The sequence below is a fragment of the Bos javanicus genome, chromosome 16 (genome assembly GCF_032452875.1).
Source record: "Bos javanicus breed banteng chromosome 16, ARS-OSU_banteng_1.0, whole genome shotgun sequence".
NCBI lineage: Eukaryota > Metazoa > Chordata > Mammalia > Artiodactyla > Bovidae > Bos > Bos javanicus.
The window spans coordinates 60,422,194-60,447,671 of record NC_083883.1 but is presented as its reverse complement, the minus strand read 5'-3'; the positions used below and the strand labels follow the sequence as shown (position 1 = coordinate 60,447,671).

Genomic DNA, 25,478 nt, shown 5'->3' with positions numbered 1-25,478 from the left:
GTTACTGCTAGTGGCATTAAGAAAAGTAAAATTCTAAAACATAAGGGAATATCAAATAATAGCATCAGTAAAGACATTAACTCTTCCAAAAGCTCTGTAATAGAAAACTTTACGAACAGTAATCTAAGTCATCTGCCCCTTTCAGGATGGAAATGATCTCTACTTAAATAATTAAAAGAGTAGTGCCCAGAGAATAACCCCCTCCTAGTAGGGAAGGTAAAAATGTATCCCCTTCCTGACGTAGGACAGAATGGAGGTAAATTTGGGGGGAAAAAAAAGTAGTTTGGATTTTTGAACAAACAGATGAACCTAAATAAACATAACTATTTTTGCAATAGTTCCCCCAAAATGCCTATTATCTGAATTAATGAAGACCTAAGCCACAGAGAAAAAAGGAGTTATTTTTTATATTTTAGGAGGGAATGACCTACAGTCTTTTCTGTGGAAATTCATAAAGGCCATAACCAGGAAAAAGAAAGACATGGTTTCCATTATCACATATTTTATCTGTATCATATCTAAGAAGAGAATAAATAAAATATGTCAAGCATCTTATTGGGCCTAAATGTCACTCACAGTTATATTCTCAAAGTTTCAATGCAGAATTTTTTTTTCCCACAGTTGAAACTTAAAATATGATGAATGATTTTATTCACAGCATCACTCTTAAGTTTAGGGCATTTTATTTCTGACTCAATATAAGGGAGAATAGTGTTTACTTTTATTCTGAATGTGTTTCTTAAGAATCATTTCCTTTTACAACACCATTGATTTGCTTCTTACATAAATTATCCTTTTAAAGATATTGACCTGCTTCTTAAAAGTTAGAGGTATAATATTTTAGGTATCTTCAAATGAACTAAGCAAGAGTTTTACAAATCTCAGCCATACAGCCAAAGAAAATTAGTTTTAAAAAAGACAGCTTTAAAAAAACAATTTTTTCCATTCCAATTGTCCTAACTTAGCTTACTAGCTCACATTTACTCGTATACTGAATTACTCTAAAAGTTGTGCATCTTTCAGGTTCTATAACATGAGAGAAATTTTTATCTTTCTTTCAACCTCTCTTGGCTTATACTGTGCGTCTTCTGACATTTCTTTTTCTTCAAGGAGAGTGGTGACCACCACTGTCTTTGGCTGCCTATTGTCCAATGTTTGAAAAATAGCTGCTATGTATATTTCTTGGTCCAGTCTTGTGTTGTTTACAATGGGAGGGCTAATCTTATACCAGTTACTCCATCACAGCTGGTGCCAACTGCCTCCGGTTCTTTTTTTTCCAAACTACTAATATAGTCTCTTTGTTGGCGATATTCTGCCCCTTAAATCTATTCTGTATGTGGGATAACAGAGTATTTCAAAAATGCAATCGTAACCATGTCATTCTGAGGCTTAACGGCCTTCAGTTGCTCTCCTTTGCAGTGGTCTTCAAAGAAGAGATGGTATGCTCGCTCGTATGTGGACATGACAAGAAGGGTACCTCTCTGCTTCAGTTCAGTTCAGTCACTCAGTTGTGTCCGACTCTGCGACCCCACGGACTGCAGCACGCCAGGTCTCCCTGTCCATCGCCAACTCCAGGAGTTTACTCAAACTCACGTCCATTGAGTCGGTGATGCCATCCAACCATCTCATCCTCTGTCATCCCACCATCTCATCCTCTGTCATCCCCTTCTCCTCCTGCCCTCAATCTTTCCCGGCATCAGGGTCTTTTCAAATGAGTCAGTTCTTCGCATCTCTGCTTCAACCACACTCTAATCTGGAGTTTACCTGCTGTACAGGGCTTCTGTGTAAGCTTTTCTACAAAGAAAGGGTTGTTCTGCTAAAAGTGTCTTAAAACTACTATCTTACAGAGTAAGTACAAGGTTCCTGATATAGTATACCAGGTTATCCACAATCTGGCCACTGTTTGGGTATCCAGCTTTGCACTTTACATTCTAGGAACACCAATTTGCTTGCGTTTCCCTAACATATTCCCTATGTTGTAGTTCAGTGCCTTTGCTGAGTTTGTTGTCTCAGTCTGAAAGATTTTTTTCTCAGTTTCTTCTCTGTTCCATACCTGCCAGGTCACTCTGATCACCCTGAGACCTAGGACAGGCACTGCCTCTTCAGGAACCTTCCCTTCTATCAATCCCCTAAGGGCAGGTTAGGGCACATCTCCTGAGATTTCTCCAATAACACATCTTTCTCTGCCACTATACTTATACATGGGATCATAATTATTCATCTGTGCAACTGATTCCACATAAGTTAACAGCTTTACTTACCAGTAGATTCTCAAACCTTAAAACAGTTACAACTCACAAATGAATAAATGAATATTTGATAGGTAAATATGGAGGCCATTTTACGCAAACGAAAAAATACAACATCAGCCAAGACGTTGGTAAATATACTATTTTTTTTTTACTTTTGGAACCTGGAGTTAGTCAATTTAGCTAGAGCCTCTTAAGGCGGAGAAGTGGGAGAGAATACCAAAATACATTATAACCACATGGGAGGGCTTTAATACCAGGCCATGCATAATTCAGGAAGCACTGGGAAACCATTCAAGATTTTAGATCAGAGGAATAGTGGTCTCTTAATTGGTCTGCCTCCTTCCTATCTTTCCCTCTTCCAATACATCCCACAGATTAATATTCATAACACATAACTCTGACCCCTTTCCTTTCTTAAGCTTCCTTTGGTAATTGGCCATTGCCAACAGCATCTTAATGACAACAGACTATAGTCCTTTAGAATAAACAGATTTCTTTCTTTTATTCCATCCAGTTTACTTGTGCTATTTATCAAATGCCATTTTAAAATTATTTATCCTATTCCCACAACTAAATTTGGTACTGGAGAGAAAGGAAAGAATTGTGTCTTATTCTCTGTAACTCTGAACAGTGAATTCACATACAGGGGCACATTATGTATCTGCTGAATAACTTAAAAGCAGCTCTGAATGAAATATGCCATGGGTAGTCTACTCCAAGATAAATAACACTTGATTTTAGATATTTGCACAAAGCCTAACTGCTATTTTCATCAATACATCTGAGTGTAAATACTGCTTTCTGAAAGGAAGAAAAATATTTTAAAAATATTTTGAAATTGCATTATTACTACTTTGAAGCCTTTACACTAGCATCCCAGCTTTTAAAATTCCAGATACAGAAAGTAGAGTTTGAATGAAGGAAAAAGGAGCCATTCTTAATGGCTTGTTATCGCCAAAAGAAAGAAGCTCAGAGATTAAGCTTTCTTTTGTACTTTTGTATTGGCTGCACTCCGGGGGGTGGGGGTGGGGTCACGATTGTCTTCTCTACCGTTTCCCTCTGCTCCTTAATCTCTAGTTTTCTTGGTCTTATCTCTTGCAAGCAAAATGGAATTCAAATGGCCTCCTACGTCCTCTTTGAACCATGCTGGTGCCAAGCCAGCTGGGGCCTATCCTGGCATCCAGGCAGGGAAGTGTATTTCGTAACACATAAGCAATGTTTGTTTGGCACAATTTGCATGAAGCAATTTACTGAATCAGTGAATCATTTCTCAAGGTGACATTCCTGGCAGACTTCTCTCTCAGCATTCTGCCCAGGTTCATCCTTCTCTACCTTCCCAAGCAGGTGACTTCGGGCATTCAGCATGCTTCCCGTGTACAGTCTCCCCACCCTGTTTCCACTGCTGACAGGGAACATGCAGAGTTAACAGAGAGCATTAAGAGATCCCACACACTGAACACATGAGTGAGACTAGACTAATAGAGTCCTCCCACATTCCAACAGTGTCTGGCTAAGGATTCAGAACCCTCTTACTTGATCTTATTAACACAGCAATAAATACCCCCATGATTAGTTGATTAAGGTTTAAAACAGCTTTTTAGGATAATTTTGGCAGGAAATTCCTTAAACTCCTTGTTTCAAGGAATTGTGAATTGTTCAACACAAAACTCCAAGGATAAGAGTTATATTCCTCATGATCGTGTGGGTGGAATGTAAAAGAGTAACAGTGTATTCAGGGTCTTCCACTAAAAAAAAAAAAAAAAAAGATTTCTAGTCTTTTCCTACCATGAAATTAACAGAATGTTAAATAAAATTCAAGTAGCAGGTATAACTATGCCTTAACATTTTCTTATTCTAGAGACTTAATCCAGTTTTTCCTACTTAATAATGGTAGAACACACCTGTCTCAAGACATTAAACTGTTGCTGGAAACTTGTCATCCCTTTCCTGGTCTATTGCAGTAACATAACTCATCTATTTCCTTCCAATTCCTTTCACTCAATTTTCAACATGATCAACAGAGTTCCTTTTCTAAGAAGCAAATGTGATGTCATTTCCCTGTTAAATACCTTTCCATGATCCAAATCATTTCCAGAATAAAGTCTAAATTCCTTAGCATGGCCTTTAAAGAACTTTATTCTTCACCTCTTGCCAGCTAACCGTCTTCCTTTTGCAAATTATATTCCAAGAATTCTGAACATTTTGCAGTTTGCCAAAGAGATGTGAAATGTTTCTTGACTTTGCATCTTTATATGTACATGGAATATCCTTCCCATCTTTTCCTCCAAGTGAGCTTCTGTTTGTCCCTAAACACATGACTCAGTAGTAAACTTCTCTGTAAATCCTTTTTTTGCTATTCTCCACTTTAAACCATATAGTATCCAAGGCAATATCTTAGTTAATCCTTCCTTTGTGGTAATATTATAATCCTCTTAAAAAATTGCATTGCGGTAAAATTCATGTACCATAAAATTAACCATCATAAAACGAGTAATTCAGTAACATTTAGTACATTCATGATGGTGTGCAGCCACCACCTCTGTTCCTAGTTTCAAATGGGTTTTAACTTTTAATTTACCTGAATGTGTTCCTAACAAAACTGCATTTTTTGCAACCACAATACTGCACACATAATAGGTGCTCAATAAATAAAGATGGAATTTCACATTCAACAACAGAAAAGCATCTTATGGATTTTTTTCCAGTTTTATTATCCAGTCTTAGAAAAAAAAATATGTTATTACACCTATTGTTGAGAGAAGACTTATCACATAGAAAAGACAGAAGGTTTGGCTCTTTTCAAACTTAAATTTTAAAAAATGGATATTCAGAAATTAAAAAGTTTATCATTTGGCTATTTCAAAATGCATTCAACAAATATTTGTTGAGAATTTACATATGTGTCAGGAACTGTTCTAAGCATGGAGGGATGCCGTATTGAACAAAACAGACAAAATCCCTGCCTTAGGAAAGGGCAACCCACTCCAGTGTTCCTGCCTGGAGAATTCCCTGCACAGAGAAGCCTGGCAGGCTACAGTCCATGCAGTCACAAAGAGTCAGACACGACTGAGCAACTAACGTTTTCAAAAGCTTATATAAAAGAGACAGTAAGCATGATAAATTATATAGCATTTTAGAAGGTGGTAAATACTACAGGGAAAAAAAAATAAGATTCAGGTAACTAGATCAGAATTTCTGAATGGAGATACAGGGAGGGGTTGCAATTTTAAGTAATTTGGTCAGCGTAGCCATATCAAGCAAGTGACATACAAGCAAAGAGCTGGAGAAGGTGAGAAAGTGAGTCAGGCAAATATCTGAGAGAAAAGTCAAGGCTAAGGTCTCAAGGTAGGAACATGCCTGATGTGCTTAAAACAGAGACAAAGTCATATCCAAGTAAAGGTGTATAATGGGCAGGTTGATACATGAGTCAAGAAGAGTTGTTTTGGCTTAAGACATACAATTAAGATCATCAGCTTTAGAGGGCTATTCAAAGTTATAAGATTGGATGAGATTCCTAAAGAAGTGAAGTTCATGGACTGAACTCCTTAGCACTCTCTTGTTGAGATCTGGAGAGCAGGAGAGAAATCTCCAAAGATGACCCAGAAGTAACTGCCAGAGAGAAGGGGAGCAAACTAAGAGAGCAGAGTGTCACGAAAAGCAATGTGAAGAAAGTGGTGCTAAGAGAAGGAATGAGTGATCAGCTGCATTAAATGCCACTAACTTAAAGATTAGGTAAGACAAGAAGTGAGAAGTGACCACTGAATTTAGCAATGTGGAGGTCACCAGTGAGCTAAACAAGCGCAATTTTCACAAAGCGGCGAAGGTCAGAGTGTGAATGAAGTAGGTTTAAGAGAGAATGGGAAGAGAAGAATTAGAAACAAAGAGGCTAGAAGTTTTTAAGTTTTTGCATGAAGAGAAGCAGAGAAAGGGATGGTAAATGGAGACAGAAGTGAGATTAATGCAGGCTTATTTTTTTCTTTTTTTCATGCAGAAATAAGAGCATGCTGGTAGGAACAATCTAGCAGAGAGCAAAGAGTTGAAGATGTAAAAGAAATAAGGGAGAACTGCCAGTGATATATTCTTGAATAGGCAAGAATGGGCACAGGGAGGGGCTGACAGCTGGACCTTGGGTAATCCAACCACAGTGAAAAGAGGGAAATCAATGTATAAGGAAATAGTCGCTGGTGGATGTGTAGACATAGTAACAAAGTTCTCTTGAGTGCCAGAATTTTCTTTATGAGATAAGCAGCAAAATAACAGCTATAAGTGAGGGTAATAGAGAAACATAGAGAAGGAGTCAGAATATATGAGGAAATGTAAAAAAATCATCTCAGAAATCATTCTGGATTGTGCTACTCAAAGTATAGTCCAAGCTCCTGTACTGCTCTGTTCTGTTGTAACAAGTTGTTTGTTTAAACAATTTAACAACGTAGAAATTAAGAAGAAGTGTGCTTTGTGTCACCAGTAGCTTCATCTCATTTTACAGCACACTCTCTATAAACATGTACAATTTTTGTAATTCTATTTATTCTTTTCTTTTATGACTATTATTAAACTGCAATTTCATTTTTTTGTTAAATCTAATAAAAAATTTGGACTTAGACTTTTGTCTTTTTAAAACTTCATATTGCTTCACAATTCATATTATTGTGTTTTTTTATTCATGATGAAGTAGGGAAAAAATTGGCCCCTCACCACACATAGACTGAGAGGGACGAGTCCAGGAGAGTTGGACAGTAATTAGACTAGGAAATGTTTTGTGATTGCCAAGGAGCATTAGAGGCTCACATGAGGTTTGCAGCCATTAGTTAAAGACCATCAGTGTGGTGGAGTGATTCTCTCCAGACACATTATGCTGCATGGAAGCAGAGCAGGATAGATGAGCAGCAGGATTTAACTGACCTATCACATTGCCAAGTGAATATGACATGATGCAAAAGGGGGCGGGGGCAGCAAGGAAACAGTATGCAAACATTAAAATAAGTGATCATGGAATTCAAGCTGGATGAAGAGGGAAGAGAGGGTAACAGAGGTATGAGGGACAGAAAAGTGACAAGATCAATGGCCCATAGGTCCCAAAAGGATTGAAAAATTGTTGGCAAAAAAGGATGAGCTAGAAAGATAGCAGGCGATGGTCAAATAGACACGCACAATTGAGAATGTGAAGAAGCTGTAGCAATGAGGCGAAAAGATTCTTGGAGGAGAGGAGTTTGGGAAACTTAGAGCCAGTGTGTTGAAGGGATCATCTCTGCAGACACTGGAATCCTCACAAGTGAAGGCAGGAGTAGTGCTGGAGATAATGATGGTGAGTCAGGAGCTAAAATCAGTATGAAATGAGGAGAAATGACGGTGTGGGGTGGGGCTAGAAGATGACTATAACATGAGACTCAGAGTTTGGACTTTATAGGGGAAAAGTGGGTGAAGAGACAGGAAGCAGCCATGAAAGGAGAAGGATGCCTCCCACAGGCAGCCTGGTACGAAGGCCATCAGAGGAAAACAGCCATTGCTTGACAGGACCTCACGCAAGGCAGTGTCCTCAGAAAGCTACAGGTTCTCAGGAGATCTAGATCAAGGAACTCCTTCAGAGAAGGGGTGAAAGAAAGAGCTGATTTGACTGATGACGGACTATGAGTTGCAGAGGGCATAGTGAAAGGGTTTCAAGAGGTGGGAAAGGATGAGGGGAAGGCAGAGACAGAAAAGGGGGTTTACAGAGTCACGTGGAGAGTAGAAGACAAGGGTTCCCCTGATGCCTAGGGCTACTCTTGATGGCTAGCATGTTGATGTCTGGTAGAAACCAATACAATACTGTAGCACAATTATCCTTCAATCAAAAATAAGCAAATTTTTTTAAAAAGGGATAAAGTATGTAAGAAATCGTTTTAGAAATCATCATCCCTCATGGACAGTTATTTCATGGGACTAAAGGGGGTCCAAGCCTGGATTACTCAATTGATCATGGGTTACATCATGGTTCTCTCTAAGGCATGCTCCTGACCTTGTGCTATGTATCTTTAGGCTATTGGGTTCCTTACATTACTAAATTGAAGTAGATAAGGGCAAAAAGATGGTAAATGATTCGTTCCTATCACTCCATACTAATGGCTCTGATAAAAAACTGCTGACAAAGTAGATTGGTTTAAATGGGCATTCTGAATGATCTGTTTATTCAGATTAGATAATTAGAAATATTCTATACTAATATGTACCCTACCAATTTTTATTATGTAGCTACTTAATAGAAACAAAACAACATGTACCATCCTATTCCAGAAAGGGCTGACCTTTACTGAATTATTTTAATGAAATCAAATTTAATTACATTACAATACTGGAGAAGGGTCACAGGTAGGGAAATGGTAACAAAAGTAAGGGACATTTTCCAATGACTAGAGACAAAGAATAGCCAAGTTCATAGAGGGCACATTAGCCAGGCCCTTGCAAGTAAGTACCACTTACGAAAAGAAAAGATGAAAATCGAAATTGCTTTATTGGTATGACCTTGCCTTTACAATGTTAAAGAATGCTGAGTAGGAGAAGAGATGGGAAAGGAAAGGTACAGAGTGGGAGGAGAGAGAGAAGAGAAAAGGGTATAGGGATCCACAGGTAAGAATTAAGAAATGTATTTTTGGTGCTTTGCTTCAACTGAATTCACTTTAATGGAGGGATGACTTATGGAACTAGTATTCTACTTAACGGCTTTCTAGTTATTTATATATGTTTTTGGCAATTAATCTTTCTCCTTCATTGAATGAGATCCCTTCTTCTCTTTTCCTCCCCATTATCCCTCTTCTTTGTCAAGATCACACTCATCATTTTTTTATGCTGTGGAGGTTGGGAGCAAGATGGTTTTCTGGCCCTACCAAGTCAACCATCTGATAAATCACCAAGAGGCAAACGAATTATTGGATGTGGAGGAATTTGCACACTGTAACAGTTTGAGGAGTAAAGTAATAATGGTATATACGTAAGTTCAAGGGTTTTTTTACTTAAAAGCACAGAAAATTTACCTGGAACTCAATGTCTGTACTTAGTACATTCTGTCTCTCCAGATCTATTCTTTGCCCTTCTCTCCCTTGCTGTGCTTTAGGAAACAGATTTCTGGAACACATCAAAAGCAATCTTTTTCTTTGGCTTTAAGTTAGGTTTGGCCAGTAGGTAACTGGCAAGAAATCAGAAAGCAGGAAAAGAGAGCAGGCGTGTTTGTTCTCTAGTGTTTCCTCCCTGCTGGCCATTTTTGTTTTGGTAGAGGTGGTGTTTTCTTGTATACAGCCAAAGCTACTGTCATTGGCCCTCTTGTGCAACTACAGTTCTCTGGGTTCCAGAAAAACTGCTCCTTTCCCTTGCCCTGAAGGTCCAGGGTGATAACTGCTTTAATGTGTATTTTATCACCCTCTGGTGGGTCCCTTTTGCTGCCATACCTCTGTATACTCCCTTCATTAAACTTCTTTCAATTAATCTGCTGACTGTGCCATTTGTTACTTGTAAGAAGCAAGATTGATATAATTTCTAATAGCTGTGCTGGGCTTAGTTGCCCAGTCATGTCCGACTCTGGGCGACCCTGTGGATTGTAGCCCACCAGGCTCCTCTGTCCATGGGGATTCTCCAGGCAAGAATGGAATGGGTTGCCATGCTCTCCTCCAGGGGATCTTCCCAACTCAGGGACTGAACCTAGGTTTCCTGCATTGCAGGTGTATTCTTTACCATCTGAGCCACCAGAGAAGCCCTTCTAATAGCTTCAGTCGTGTCCAACTCTGTGCGACCCCATAGACGGCAGCCCAGCAGGCTCCACCGTAGACTGATATAATTTCAGGGCCAGGTCTACACAATCCAACCCATTCTCATTCCAAATTTCTCAACTCAATATCTCTTTCACTATCCCATAGTGAATATCCAGCCTGGTCTTGAAGTCACTGCTTCGTGACAATCATGTATTCATCATGACAACACTGGCAGCGCTTTGGAACCACTTAAGAGTCTCCATTCATAAAGCCTCCATTTTCATAAGTGTAACTCATCAAGATGCAAATTTAAAACTAGATTATTTTAGGAATTTGGCCAGAAAAGGGAAGTAGCTTTTCTCAGTAACATCCAACCTCACCTCCTTCTCCTTGTTGAGCAACACCAGCTGGCTGTCTGTGAGGATGCAGTACTTCCGCTCCCATGTTGTCGTGTCGGTGTAGGGTGACTGGCCACAAGACAGACGGTGGGTAGGTGGCCCTTTCACATCTGTGTGACAGACACAAAAACAAAAGGGACAGATCACTACCATGCTTGGTAAATTCACATTTCAAATGGAAGGTGCTTCAAAATCAAGGAAGGTGGTCTAAACATAAACCTAAATGGTTAAGCCGAAAACTTAAAATTCCTCTGAAGAAAATATAAACAGTTTTTTGACAGAGGGAAGATTTTGCCCTATAGTCTGCAAAAAAAGAGGGCTGAAACACTTTGGGAAGAATTGTTAGTACAAATTTGACACGGTAATCACCAGTGTACATGCACTAAAATAATGGGAGATCACCTCAGGGCAAAACCAGTTATCATTCAAAAGAAAGAGGTGGGGGTGACTCAGAGACAAGAATAAAGGATAGCTATCTTTCGGAAGAAGATGCTGCTTGCTGCATGTACACTCAAGAGTACTGCTGAGCTTGAATTGAAAGAGTGAAGTTATTGGCAGCCTGCATCTTCAAAATGGCTTTATTTTTGGTCAGTTGTAAAGATTTTAGAACTGGTTAAACTATAGCATCATATTACCACTAGAGGCCAGTAAGATCTTAAAAACAGACGATCTAAACATATTACCCTCAGGGCTCTTAAAGGTGGAGGCATACAATATAATACCAAAGTTAAATGTTTCAACTATTCTAGAAGTCTCATCTCCCATGTTACTGTTTTTTTCTTTTATTGAGATATGACTGACATGTAACACTATATTAGTGTATAACATAATGAGTCAATACTTGTATACACTGCAGAACGATGATCTTAACAAGTCTAATTACCATCTGTCACCGTAACAAGTTAGAAAATCTTTTTTCTTTTGATGAGAACTTTTTGATTTACTCTCCTGGCAACTTTCAAGTATCCACTACAACACTGTAATCGCCATGCTGCAGATGACATTCACATGGCTTATTATAAGTGGAAGTTTGTATCCCTTGACCCCCTTCACCCATCTCACCCACCATCCTCTTGCAGATCATCATGCTGTTCTCTGTACTTGTGAGTTTTGTTTTCTTTATTTTAGATTTTAGATTCCACATATAAGTGACATCACACAGCATTTGTTTTTCTCTGACTTATTACATTTAGCATAATACCTTCAAGGTCTATGTTGTCATAAATGATAAGATTTCATTTCTTTTTCAATGGCAGAGTAGTATGCTGTTGATCCACCAATGGGCACTTGGGTTGTTTCCATTTCATGACTATTGTAAACAATGACACAATGAACACAAGGATGCATATAGCTTTTCCAATTAGTGTTTCCATGTTCTTTGGATAAATATCCAAAAGCAAAATTGTTGGGCTGTATGGAAAAGGAAATGGCAACCCACTCCAGTACTCGTCTAGGAAATTCCACGGACAGAGGAGCCTCGTAGGCTGCAGTCCACGTGGTTGCGAAGAGTCGGACACGACTGAGCAACTTCACTTTCACTTTTCACTCTCATGCACTGGAGACAGAAATGGCAACCCACTCCAGTATTCTTGCATGGAGAATCCCAGGGACGGGGGAGCCTGGTGGGCTACTGTCTATGGGGTCGCACAGGGTCAGACACGACTGAAGCGACTTAGCAGCAGCAGCAGCAGCATGGTAGTTCTATTTTTAATTTTTTTAGGAACTTCTAATCTGTTTTCCATAGTGGCTGCACCAGTTTACATTCCTACCAACAAGGCAGAAGGGTTCTGTTTTCTCTACATCTTTGTCATCATTTGTTATTTCTTGTCTTTTAGAAAATACCCATTATCATTGGTGTGACGGATATCTCACTGTTGATTTTGATTTGCATTTTTCTGATGATCAGGGAAGCTGAATACATTACATATGTGTTGTCCATCTATATGTTTCTTTGGAAAATTTCTATTCAGATCCTCTGCCCATTTTTCAGTCAAACTGCTGTGGGTATTTTTTGTTTTTTACTCAGTTGTATGAGTTCTTAATATATTTTGGATATTAATTCATCAGATATATGATTTATAAATATTTTCTCCAGTTCAGTAGGTTGCCATTTCATCTTATTGACAGTTTCCTTTGCTGTGCAGAAGCTTTTCATTTTGATATAGTCCTGTTTGTTTATTTTTGTTTTTGCCTTTGCTTTAGGGGTGAGATCCAAAAAAATCACTTCAAAATTTTTTTAATATGAAGTGTTTGCTCATTTGGGCTATTGAAAAACTTGAAACATATCTTAACTATAAGTGCATATTAGATACATTGAGTAAGGCTTTTATGATGTTTCAAGATATATCAAAAGTTCTTTAGCCACGAAGGACTAATTCCTCTCAGAAATACAGTGTAGGAAACATTAAACATTAAAATACATTACTTATTACTATTTAGTTATTACACTAGAGGAGCACTTCAAACTGAAGAAATTAAAAAACAAATGCCCATGAGTGCAGGAGAGTTGTAAATATCAATAATAAATAAGTGCATTTTATCTATTAGTTGAGAGTCTTCATTACTATTACTTGCCATAGACTTTTAGTCTTTTTATCCAGGATGATAGGTATTCCTGGTACTGACCGACTTCAAGGAAATTCAAATGATTTCCTATATATTTTACGCTGCTAAGTTGCTTCAGTCGTGTCCGACTCTGTGTGACCCCACAGACGGCAGCCCACCAGGCTCCCCCGTCCCTGGGATTCTCCAGGCAAGAACATTGGAGTGGGTTGCCATTTCCTTCTCCAATGCATGAAAATGAAAAGTGAAAGTGAAGTCGCTCAGTTGTGTCTGACTCGTAGCGACCCCATGGACTGCAGCCTACCAGGCTCCTCCATCCATGGGATTTTCCAGGCAAGAGTACTGGAGTGGGGTGCCATTGCCTTCTCCATGTTTTACACTATAATTACTCAAATATGCATACCTATAGGTGACGATCTGCAGACAGTAAACAGGTCAGTATTCAGGGCATTAGGTGTATGTATGCCTCTCTTCTTACATCCCCACATGTGTCCAACATTGTCATCAGTGCTCCTTCTGGCTAACTTCATTGCTCTCTAAAAGTCTATCTAAACTTGTCGCTTGGCATGTTTGGGGAGCTCATCAACTACCCTCCAAAATAACTCAAGATTCAAGAACCAATAATGTTATCAGGGCTTGGCTTGACATGCTTACTAATTTTTAGAAGCTCACTGTCTTTCCTCTTCCCCTTGTTTTTCTGCTTCTATCTCCTGTGAACTTCGCACACCAGTACCTGCTGCACAGGTAGCTTCTCCATTCCACACCAAGTCTCTCCTACCTTCAACTCTTTCATTTCAAGCATTTAAAGTTTTGTTTATACTTCAAATTTTCCTAAAATTATCACAAAAAGCTTTAAAGGAATTAATTCAGTAATTCTTGGCAGATAAAAGATTCTTGCCCAAACTTAAAAGCCATGTCAAAGCTGATTTTCTTCACACGATTTGGATAAACAAATGGGTTACATTTTTACCACAATGCAGACCTATTTTTAGAGTCAAATACCAAGATCACTTAAACAGAGAGGGATGCACCTACTTTATGTAGAAATGTGGTGGTTTTGTGGCCTAGACAAGTTTTCACTCAAATGACTAACCTTCTTATGTAAGTTGGCCATGGATGACCTAAACTGCCCCCTGCAATTTAATCTGAATCTTATGATCCACACTGAGCAAGAAAATGTTGATAGGCTCTGTCCGTAAAAACTAGAATATGGAAAACTTTTATAGCAGGAAACCCAGGGTTCCTGACAAAATATCAATCTGCCACCAGCACTGAATTTAAGAAAACCTGAATTATCTTGCCTGTGTCAACCTGAGTAATCATCTTACAGTCCCCCTTAAAGTCCTCCCCTTCTCCAATGTGAGCTTTGCTCCCAGTTCCTTCATGCTATTGTGAAACAAGACAATGTCTCATGAAGCATGCTGGGGACCCTGAACTACTCCTCTCCAGTGTTAAAGGCAGAATGAAATAGAAAGCAGTACTTCCACATTTTAGTTTTTCTGTCTGTCTAAATTATGAGGTTGATTAGCCACGTCATAAATTTTGTAGTTTCACATTTTTCCTACTATCTATGGTCCACATTTTGATCACTTTATAAGACTGCATTAAAAGGAAGAAAACAAGAAGTCAGAATAAGTGGGATTGTTTGTTCTTTTTGGCATTTCTGGGTTAAGGTTTAAAGGGCATTTTAAGTAACAATCTAAGATATTTCTGAAAACCTATGAATTTAATTTATTCATTCTACTGTGTCCTCATTTCCATAGCTAAATGAAGGTTTAACAGTACACTTGTAAAGCCTGTTTACTGAGGCTGTATTAAACTCAGGACAAACTCACATTGTTGCCTAATTTCACTTTACCAAGTCTATCAATCCCTCCCGCCCACTTTCCCTCACTCCCACCCTCTTTTTCTCTGGCTCTCTTGACATACTTCTAATTTCTGACTTTCAATTGCATTTAGTATCTAAAATTCACTACTGAATAGGGTAACAACTTTAGAATTACAAATAAGAATCTTAACAGCAAAACTGGAAGGAAATTTTCGATTGCTGCTGTCCAATTCCTGTAAGGATAGCAATGATACTGGACATTACCCTTATTACAGAAGTTGAATAATTTTAGAAACATTAACAAGAATCAGCAGTTACACAATGAACCCCATTGGAAAGTACTTCTTTGAGACTGGATATTATCATGTAGACTAATAATTTCCAAAATCTTTGATCTCATGATTCCTTTACACTTTGTAAACTGAGGACTTCAAAGAGTTTTTTTGTTTGTTTATGTGGGCTATATTTATCAATATTTACCACATGAGAAATTAAAACTAAGAAATTTTTAAAATATTTATTCATTTAACAACAAGAACAAACCTACTGCAGGTTAGCATAAATAACACATTTTTGATGAAATGCAACTATTTCCCAAAACAAAACAAAATAGTGAGAGGAGTGACAATATTTGAAGTTTTGCAAATCTCTTTCAAATCTGAATACAGAAGACATCTGGGTTCTTATATTTGTTGTGATATTTAATCTTATGCTTTATGTTGTTTTGGTTTAAGTATAAGTGAAAATCTAAACACACAGATAAACAGTTGGAAAAGGGAAAAAATATTTTAATAGCATTTTCAGGTAAGCGCAGGTCATGTCTTTCAGTTGTTCTTTCAAGTAAAAGTGGTGTTCATGAAAAACAAATGATAAGTCTAGCTCCCAGATCACTTTCCACTAATGCTTTCCCCAGTGATAAGTGTCATACTTCAGAATGCAACTTAAGTGTACTTTCCCTCTCATCATACAGAATGTTAAAAAGACATAAACTCCAAAGGTTTAATATATAATAAAATTAAAGATTTTCACTGAGTTCTCAAGGATATCCTTAAGGAAAACTGGCTTTTTTCCCCCCTACAATGTGTGCAGAGAAGACTGCATGACTCCTGGCAGAGCGTGGTCCCACAGCTTTGATTCCTGCAACTGCATCAACAGTTTTGCTTATAACTCCTTTTGTATCAGAGTAAATGTCAACACAGTAAAAACAAACAAATAAACAAAAATAATCTTAACCTCGAAGATCAAGGGCACCCTCAGGTTCTAGGGTTCCACAGACCATACTTTAAAAACCACCGCTTACATAATAGGAAGGCAATGAAAGATTCTAAGAAAATTTGGTAATAGTTTGTAAGATGAAGTGGGGAAAAGACCAGAGTTCTTATACAATGAGTGAGAGATTAGTGTAATAGCCAGGGTGTGGGATGATTAGGGTCATAGACTGGTGACAGTGGAAAAAGAAAGAAAGGAACTATGTGAGTCAAATTTTGAAACAGAAATCAACAATGCTGGTAACTCTCTAGCTGTTTGTGGGGAAAGTATAGCACAAAAGAGCTGAGAGAATAAATAGCAATTAATACAAATACAGATTTATAAATACTCATAAGACAGGTTATATAACCGTAATTCTGCTTTTGTTTCAGCAGGAAAGTTTAAGACAAAGATTTTTCAAGAAAAGGCATACAGAAAATCCAAAAGGGAAGCTTTTAAACTTGAATTTAATTTGAAGGATTCACTGCAATCCATTATATCCACATCATTTCAAAACAGCATTGAAAATACCATTATATTTTGTCTACCTATAAACCTAGAAGTCAAACTCTGGGCCTCTTCAAATGCTAATATAAATTTAGTAACTACTTGACAAAGAAACAACAACACCTAAAAAAACTTCTCTTGTACGTGTAATCCTTCCTTGTAACTTTTCCTCATACCAGAGAAGGAAGCAAAATAGTCTATCGCATCAACTGATGAAAAAGAGGAACCAAAATGATATGATAGAGCTGGAAATTCCATTAGGCTTATCTATAAATATCCACAAAATGATTTTCCTCTTAGAGAGTAAGCATTTTGTCTCTTCCAGACTTTGGGAGCATCTCAGAAAGACTTAAGAGTAGGAAAGTACATGAAGGGATCTGATAGGAAACAGAAAGAGGCATAGAGGAGAATGGAAAAGAACAAGTCTATAATCCAAATATGGAGAGTGTAAAATAAAAAACTGCTTGAGAAATTTTATTTTTGTCTATCACAGCTCCTCAGAAGTTCATCTGAGTTGTTTCTAACTTATATCCATTTACTAACTACAATGTTTTCTAAAATTCTAATATTCTAAATTAAATGCAACTTGTAAAACTTTAAACCTATTTAAAGTTTTGGCCATCCAAAACAAACTTTACAGAGGATTCTATAAAGAGAAACTTCCAGTTAAAACAACTCTAATGTTTCATTCACTCTCAATAGTTTTTCATTAATTCTTAGTACCAACCATTAAAAAAAAACAAAACACATCGTTTTGGGAAATCTACCTATAAGAAGGACAATTAAAATACATTAAAAGAAAAACACATTTCTAACAAGCAGCTGTAAACTGCACAGGTCTGAACTGCTGTAGTAAGATTAGTATTCTCACATATGTGTTTATTCCCATGTCAGAGACAACCTGGCTTAGAAAAGACAAATCTTTCCCAATATTCAAATTTTCAATTATCACATTTGTTTTGCTTCTGAATTTGGTGAGAGTCAAAGTCAGAGTACAAGCATTACTTTATAAGTCTCAGAATTGGAGTGACCACTTTCTTACAGAAGCAAAAAAAATCTAAATAACTTTAAAACAGAGCTATTTGCTTAAACTAGCTAAGAACATGTCAATTTCCCTAAAATGACAAAGGGTTATTTTTCTCTTCACCAAAGTGTCCGGAACAGTTTTATTAGAAGTTCAAGTTTAAATATCATTTATATTAATACGTCAACTAACATGCTGGAAAAGGTCAATTTTCATTCCAATCCCAAAGAAAGGCAATGCCAAAGAATGCTCAAACTAGCACACAATTGCACTCATCTCACACGCTAGTAAAGTAATGCTCAAAATTCTCCAAGCCAGGCTTCAGCAATACATGAACAGTGAACTTCCAGATGTTCAAGCTGGTTTTAGAAAAGGCAGAGGAACCAGAGATCAAATTGCCAGCATCCGCTGGATCACTGAAAAAGCGAGAGAGTTCCAGAAAAACATCTATTTCTGCTTTATTGACTATGCCAAAGTCTTTGACTGTGTGGATCACAATAAACTCTGGAAAATTCTGAAAGAGATGGGAATACCAGACCACTTGACCTGCCTCTTAAGAAACCTGTATGCTGGTCAGGAAGCAACAGTTAGAACTGGACATGGAACAACAGACTGGTTCCAAACAGGAAAAGGAGTAGGTCAAGGTTGTATATTGTCACCCTGCTTATTTAACTTACATGCAGAATACATCATGAGAAACGCTGGGCTGGAGGAAGCACAAGCTGGAATCAAGATTGCCGGGAGAAATATCAATAACCTCAGATATGCAGATGACATCACCCTTACGGCAGAAAGCGAAGAACCAAAGAACCTCTTGATGAAAGTGGAGAGTGAAAAAGTTGGCTTAAAGCTCAACATTTAGAAAACTAAGATCATGGTATCCGGTCCCATCACTTCATGGCAAATAGATGGCGAAACAGTGGCAACAGTGGCAGACTTTATTTTTTTGGGCTCCAAAATCACTGCAGATGGTGATTGCAGCCATGAAATTAAGAGATGCCTACTCCTTGGAAGGAAAGTTATGATAAACCTAGATAGCATGTTAAAAAGCAGAGACATTACTTTGTCAACAAAGGTCCGTCTAGGGAAAGCAATGGCACCCACTCCAGTACTCTTGCCTGGAAAATCCCATGGATGGAGGAGCCTGATGGGCTGCAGTCCATGGGGTCACGAAGAGTCGGGCACAACTGGGCGACTTCACTTTCACTTTTAACTTTCATGCATTGGAGAAGGAAATGGCAACCCACTCTAGTATTCTTGCCTGGAGAATCCCAGGGACAGGGGAGCCTGGTGGGCTGCTATCTGTGGGGTCGCACAGAGTCGGACATGACTGAAGTGACTTAGCAGCAGCAGCAGCAGTGGTCAAGGCTATGGCTTTTCCAGTGGTCATGTATGGATGTGAGAGTTGGACTGTGAAGAAAGCTGAGTGCCGAAGAATTGATGCTTTTGAACTGTGGTGTTGGAGAAGACTCTTGAGAGTCCCGTGGACTGCAAGGAGATCCAATCAGTCCATCCTAAAGGAGATCAGGCTTGGGTGTTCATTGGAAGGACTGATGCTGAAGCTGAAACTCCAATACTTTGGCCACCTGATGCGAAGATCTGACTCTTTTGAAAAGACCCTGATTCTGGGAAAGATTGTAGGTGGGAGGAGAAGGGGACGATAGAGGATAAGATGGTTGGATGGCATCACTGACTCAATGGACATGAGTTTGGGTAAACTCTGGGAATTGGTGATGGACAGGGCGGACTGGTGTGCTGGGGTTCATGGGGTTGCAAAGAGTTGGACATGACTGAGCAACTGAACTGAACTGAACATGCTGTATTTTTTAAAAGCAGTTCTTTATTTTTCTGATAAATAATAAAACCCTTGCCCTGCCATAAAACTTTTAAAAATGTGGTGTGTGCTTGGCTATCTTCTACAGGCAGTTTCTGCTACAACAGAAAAAATGTTACAGCTGTCATGTGGAGATAATTTTTAATAATGCCACTAACCATAGCAGCTGCTCAGTAGCCGCCCACTAGATATTAGAGCTAAATGACCAAATTATTTTACAAATGTGTTAATGCTGTCTGCTGGAGACCTAGTGAAGCTGCCATCCATTACCGCCATCAATACACTTTGTGACTCTGCTTCACTCTTAAAGGATGGACAGGAAACACAAACTCTAACAAGCCATTAAAATGAAACCTAATTTTATTTTATTCCCCTGTTACCTTTCCACCCTCCATATTCTGTCAAAATGTCAGAAAATATCCTGTTTCCAGAAGAAACAAACAAAAATGTTCTTAGATTGATAACCATCCAAACACTAAAATGACTGTCTGTGAATTCTGCTTTGTCCTGACATCCTATGAATCTTTAAGCTGGCAAGTTGCATTACAGTGCATATGGATCAATGGCCCCAGTAGATTTAAGTATGGTCACACTCACCTTAGTGAATAATAAACACACTTTGGATAAAATATGTTTAAAATAAAAAATTAGGCCATAAATGTTTACCTTTATGAAAATACAAGTCTTACCATAATTTCCCTATAAGGTCATAACTATTTGTTGAAATGAATTTACATTGCCTTTTAACCTAAGCTAACTATTTTATTTTCCTTCTCAATGAGGAAGGCTTAATTTTCATGCTACTTGATCACTCGTGTCTAGTCAGGAAATCCCCTATGCTCACTGTCACCTTTTTAAAAAGAGAGGACAAGTAAGAGATAATAAAGGATTCTGGTGGATTATTTCCTTTGGGTTTCAAGGGCTTCCCTGGTGGCTGAGTGGTGAAGAATCCGGCAGTGAATGCAGGAGACCCGAATTCGATACCTGAGTGAGGAAGATCCCCCGGAGAAGGAAATGGCAACCCACTCCAGTATTCTTGACTGGGAAATCCCACAGACAGAGAAGCCTGGTGGGCTACAGTCCATGGGGTCACAAGAGAGTCAGACTCAGCTGAGTGACGAAACAACAACACAGTTTGCGAACAGGCTCTTTGCTGTCTCCTCAGTCTCAGCAGCATCAGGGCCTAAGCAGGGGGTGAGTCTAACTCTGCTCCATCACAGTTATTTGATAATAAGTTCCCTGAAGGCATGACTGACAACTTTCTTGATCAAGGCAACACTTTTCTTTGTAGAAGAACTAATTTTAGTTTGGGAAACACTTCCTATGATGGGTCCACCTTGCTTCTCCCTTCCACATTATTAGTACACAGTTTGCATTGTACCTGATCACACACGCCATGAAGCAGTAGGCAGAGCAGATCGTTTCATTTTCCTTCACTTTTTACATATGCATTAGAAGAACGAAGTCCCACAACTGCCATACTGGACCAAGCACTGCTAAAGGAACATGAACTGTACGGCCTGGGTAACCGAATGGAATGTTATAAATGATGCCACGATAAGGTGACAAATGATTGTCAATCACGGCTTGTTCTTCAATCCCAATAGACCACTCACATCCATGGTTTTCAGAAAATACTCAAAATAATTCATTTGTATACTCATCCTTAGAAGGAAAAAAAAAAAAAGGTCTATATTCAACTCTTCTTAAACAGTCAAGCAATGTGCAAATTTAAGAGAAGTGTAAGAAAACAGTAGCCTGGCTCTTAAAACATAACCATGTTGTTGTAGAAATGATTAAAATTCAAGATCTTTTTTATACCTCATGTTCCTGTTACTGGTAGAAAAATGAACTAGACTAAGAATTAATCTCAAACACTATGTACTACTCATCCTTCTTGCTATATTTTGTACCTCTTCCTATATTAATCTATCCCCATGCCTGCCTGTTTTTGAATTGAATCTCATCGCTTTCCTTTAGGGGCAGCTGCTGTGGGGAAAGAATTAGAGCCTTTAAAAGAATGTGATTCTTACAGGACAAAGGAAACAAAAAGAGTAAATAGTTTACCACTATTGAGAGATCAGTTTCTGGGTTTTTCACAACTGGTTATACAGCCTGGAGCATCCCAGGGACGGGGGAGCCTAGTGGGCTGCCGTCTATGGGGTCGTACAGAGTTGGACAGGACTGAAGTGACTTAGCAGCAGCAGCAGCATACAGCCAATACTGTGTCATTATCTCACTCTCTAGGGGAGCAGAAGAAGACAGACTGAATTAAAAAATAAAACTTGTCAAGACTTTGGCAGCATTATAAAAATGTTACTAGCTCTACCTCTCTCCACAGTATCAAATGGAGTAGAACACGGATCTAAATACGCATCTTTCCTGAATTGTGACCTGTTTGGACCACAAACCACTGAGCTTACAGTGAAAACTATCAAGGAGATATCACAGGTCTCGCTAAGGGATCCCATCAGTTACTCACAGCTAAATCAACAACCTGATTCAGTCAGCGAGGTCCTGACACAACTCTGCTGACTTATGTGAGAAGCAAAAAACCTTTCTTTTCATCAAAAAACCAATGACCGCAAATGAGTAAGAGGTAGCCAACAACTACAATAGAATATAAGCAGTAGAATGAAGCGTTTAGCACTTTTTCTTCAATACAATCAACAGAAGTAGAACACACATTCCTCTTATCTAAATCTAATCTGTTTCTCAAAGTGTGCTGGATGGCAAATTTTCACATACTGGAGACTATATCCTAAGTAGAAACTGAATAATTCAATTCAAGCCCATCTAAAAATACCAATTAATTTCCCCAGATATTAAGCATTCTTTAACCTGCACATGCAACCCACAAAAAATTTCTAAAAACATTCTAATTTCTAAATTAAAAATAAACATACAAAATCACTTAATATTTAATTAAGCTATTAGTGAATATGTTTCTGCATATATTCGGTATTGGATAAAAGTTACACTTTCTTTTTTTACTGCAAATGTGCTCTCTAGGGTAAAAAAACAATTATTTGTTTGCAAAAGTAAAAAGAAAAAACAATTATCTGAATGCAAATATTAACTATGAGATTACAAAAACTAATATCATTTTCATTTTACTTTTTCTTGCAAATAGGTAAAAATAACTATATAGTACATCAGAACATGTGTACAGTCAAATTTATATTTTTTAACTTCTTGTTTTGTGCCTCTCAGCCTTTATCATTTCCATCTTTTCTCCCAACATAAGAGCTTTTCTAGGCTCACCTACTTTTCACAGGCTTTTCCATTATCTTAAAGAATTTTAGATAAAAGGAAACCCTTAAATAACATCATCATGAAACACAATCCTGTTGTGAAAACAACTGATTCAAAGACAATAGTTTACTCCATATTCCCTCACTCAGATTAATGTGCAACTTAATGTTTTTGGCCAGAACACACACATAAGTTTCTTTCAATGATATTTCAATGTGAATAGTCAATTTTAGGTTAAAAATTTCCAAGAGATTGCAGCAAATATTCAAATGGTGAGAGTTCAAGATATCGAGGGATACATTCACATTATAGATAGTAAAGAGGAAAAAATGAATATAGGGAAGCAAATAATGATGAAAATCAAGTGGGAGAAGAAATTAAAAAAATAAAGGTCAACAGGATAAGAAATGCATAGAAGAGGAAGAGGGATATCCTTTGGGAAACAAATCAGAGTTGAAAGATATCTTAAAGGTCAGTAAAAATACCTCTTAAATTCATAGATTAATAAAATGAGGCTCAGAGATATAAAATTACTTATTCAAAGAGACACATTTAGCACAGTTGTCTCAGAATTTAGTCTGACTTACAAACTAGGATTTTTTTCTAGCACGTCATAAAGCTTCTCCTGTCTTTGTTTCATTTGGCTTTGGTTGTAATTCAGTGAGCATTTATGTACTGTGTGCAAAGCACTACACTCTACACTACAGATCTCACAGTGCACAGGACAGACCAAGCCACTGAACTCAGGGTATTTCAATTTAGTTGAGGGGACAAACACTGTACAATCAGCATGTGGTTAACAATTATGATAAACACTACTTCAAAAAGCAGTATAGGGCGCTGTGAGAGTACAGAATGAGAGCTATGGACTTAGTCTGGGGCATTACAGCAGCTGAGAGCATGGTTAGTGGTATGTCAGTATGGAAAGGAGTCTAAGTATTAGCATTTCAGGCAAATGAAATCATAGGTCCCAAAACCCTTGAGGAATAAAGTGGCCCTGCTCCTTCAACAATCTGAAAAAGAGGACCCTAAGGCAGATGCATGGGAAGCAAGGAGGTAAGTACAGAATTAGGGGGTTGCTGAAATAGCAGCTCAGCTGGTAAAGAATCTATCTGCAATGCAGGAGACCCTGGTTCAATTCCTGAGTCAGGAAGAGCCACTGGAGAAGGGACAAGCTGCTACCCACTCCAGTACTCTTAGGCTTCCCTTGTGGCTCAGCTGGTAAAGAATCCTCCTTCAATCTGGGAGACCTGGGTTCGATTCCTGGGTTGGGAAAATCCCCTGGAGAAGGGAACAACTACCCACTCCAGTATTCCGGCCTGGAAAATTCGATGGACGGCACAGTCCATAGGGTCACAAAGAGTCAGACGTGACTGAGCGACTTTAACTTCACTTCACTTCAAGATCACTCAGAGACCTATACACCAAGTTAAGGATGTTGATCTTGATCCGAGGAAGGAAAGGAAGCCCCTGGAAGGTTGTAATAGGTAAGTGACACCACTGACTCACATTTGTGTGAAGAGGTGAACGGGGATTTCATTTACTTAGATGAAGAATTCTGAAAGATAAGGTTTGAGGGAGAAGCTGATAGATTTAGTTTAGGTTACAACCAGTAAAAAAAAAAAAAAAAAAATCAGTCAAAAGCTTGATTTGCCTGTCTAAGTCCAAAACTTCTAACTTTGGTCAAGAGAAGAACCTGGAGTTTCTTCAAAAGGTCCACAAGGGCCTTATGCAAATTTCATTTCAAGAAATATATAGAAGCTACTGGGATAAAATGGCAGATTGAACACATACAATTTCAGTCCTTCTCAAAACCCCACAAAACTACAGTAAAGATAAATTCATATTTATATGTAGAGACAGCAACAATAATCCACAATGATAGAGAAAACAGAGAAGAAATAAGTGAAATTTTAGAAGCTATAAAGAATATATTCAAATGGTAACTGCCTTAATCAGGCCTGAGAAAACTGAATCCTGAGATAAGGCTGAGAAAAGGTAAGAAACTACCCAATTTATAGCAGAGAATCCTCAAAAAGTTCAGGGATAGGCCAGCACTAGGTACCTCTCAATGGGGAGAAGCGATGGTCTAAAATAAGAACTAGATAAAATTGATTGAAGAATCAGAGACCCCATAAACACAGAAAGCAAACTTATGGCTACCAAAGGAGAAAGATGGGGGTGGGGGACAGGATAAATTGGGAAACTGGGAGTAACATATACACATGCCTATACAGAAATGAGATAAACAGCAAGGACCTACTGCTTAGCACAGGGAACTATGCTCAATATTTCCTAATAACCTATATAGTAAAAGAATCTGGAAGAGAATATATATTATATATGTGACGTATATTGTCACCCTGCTTATTTAACTTCTATGCAGAGTACATCATGAGAAATGCTGGGCTGGAAGAAGCACAAGCTGGAATCAAGACTGCCGGGAGAAATATCAATAACCTCAGATATGCAGATGACACCACCCTTATGGCAGAAAGTGAAGAGGAACTAAAAAGCCTCTTGATGAAAGTCAAAGAGGAGAGTGAAAAAGTTGGCTTAAAGCTCAACATTCAGAAAACGAAGATCATGGCATCTGGCCCCATCACTTCATGGCAAATAAATGGGGAAACAGTGGAAAGAGTGGCTGGCTTTATTTTTGGGGGCTTCAAAATCACTGCAGATGGCGAGTGCAGCCATGAAATTAAACGACGTTTACTCCTTAGAAGGAAAGCTATGACCAACCTAGATAGCACATTCAAAAGCAGAGACATCACTTTGCCAACAAAGGTCCATCTAGTCAAGGCTATGGTTTTTCCAGTAGTCATGTATGGATGTGAGAGTTGGACTGTGAA

At 38.3% G+C, this 25,478-nt stretch overlaps 1 protein-coding gene across 7 annotated transcripts in view; it reads right to left on the bottom strand.

The window, feature by feature from the left end:
• Positions 1 to 25,478, bottom strand: part of RASAL2 (RAS protein activator like 2) — a 399,967-nt gene that overhangs the window by 185,118 nt on the left and 189,371 nt on the right. For all 7 annotated transcript variants that reach the window (XM_061383302.1, XM_061383303.1, XM_061383304.1 and 4 more), the window contains exon 2: positions 10,351 to 10,478. In XM_061383302.1, the coding sequence (XP_061239286.1) occupies positions 10,351 to 10,478 (128 nt within the window). The remainder of the gene's footprint in view (positions 1 to 10,350; positions 10,479 to 25,478) is intronic.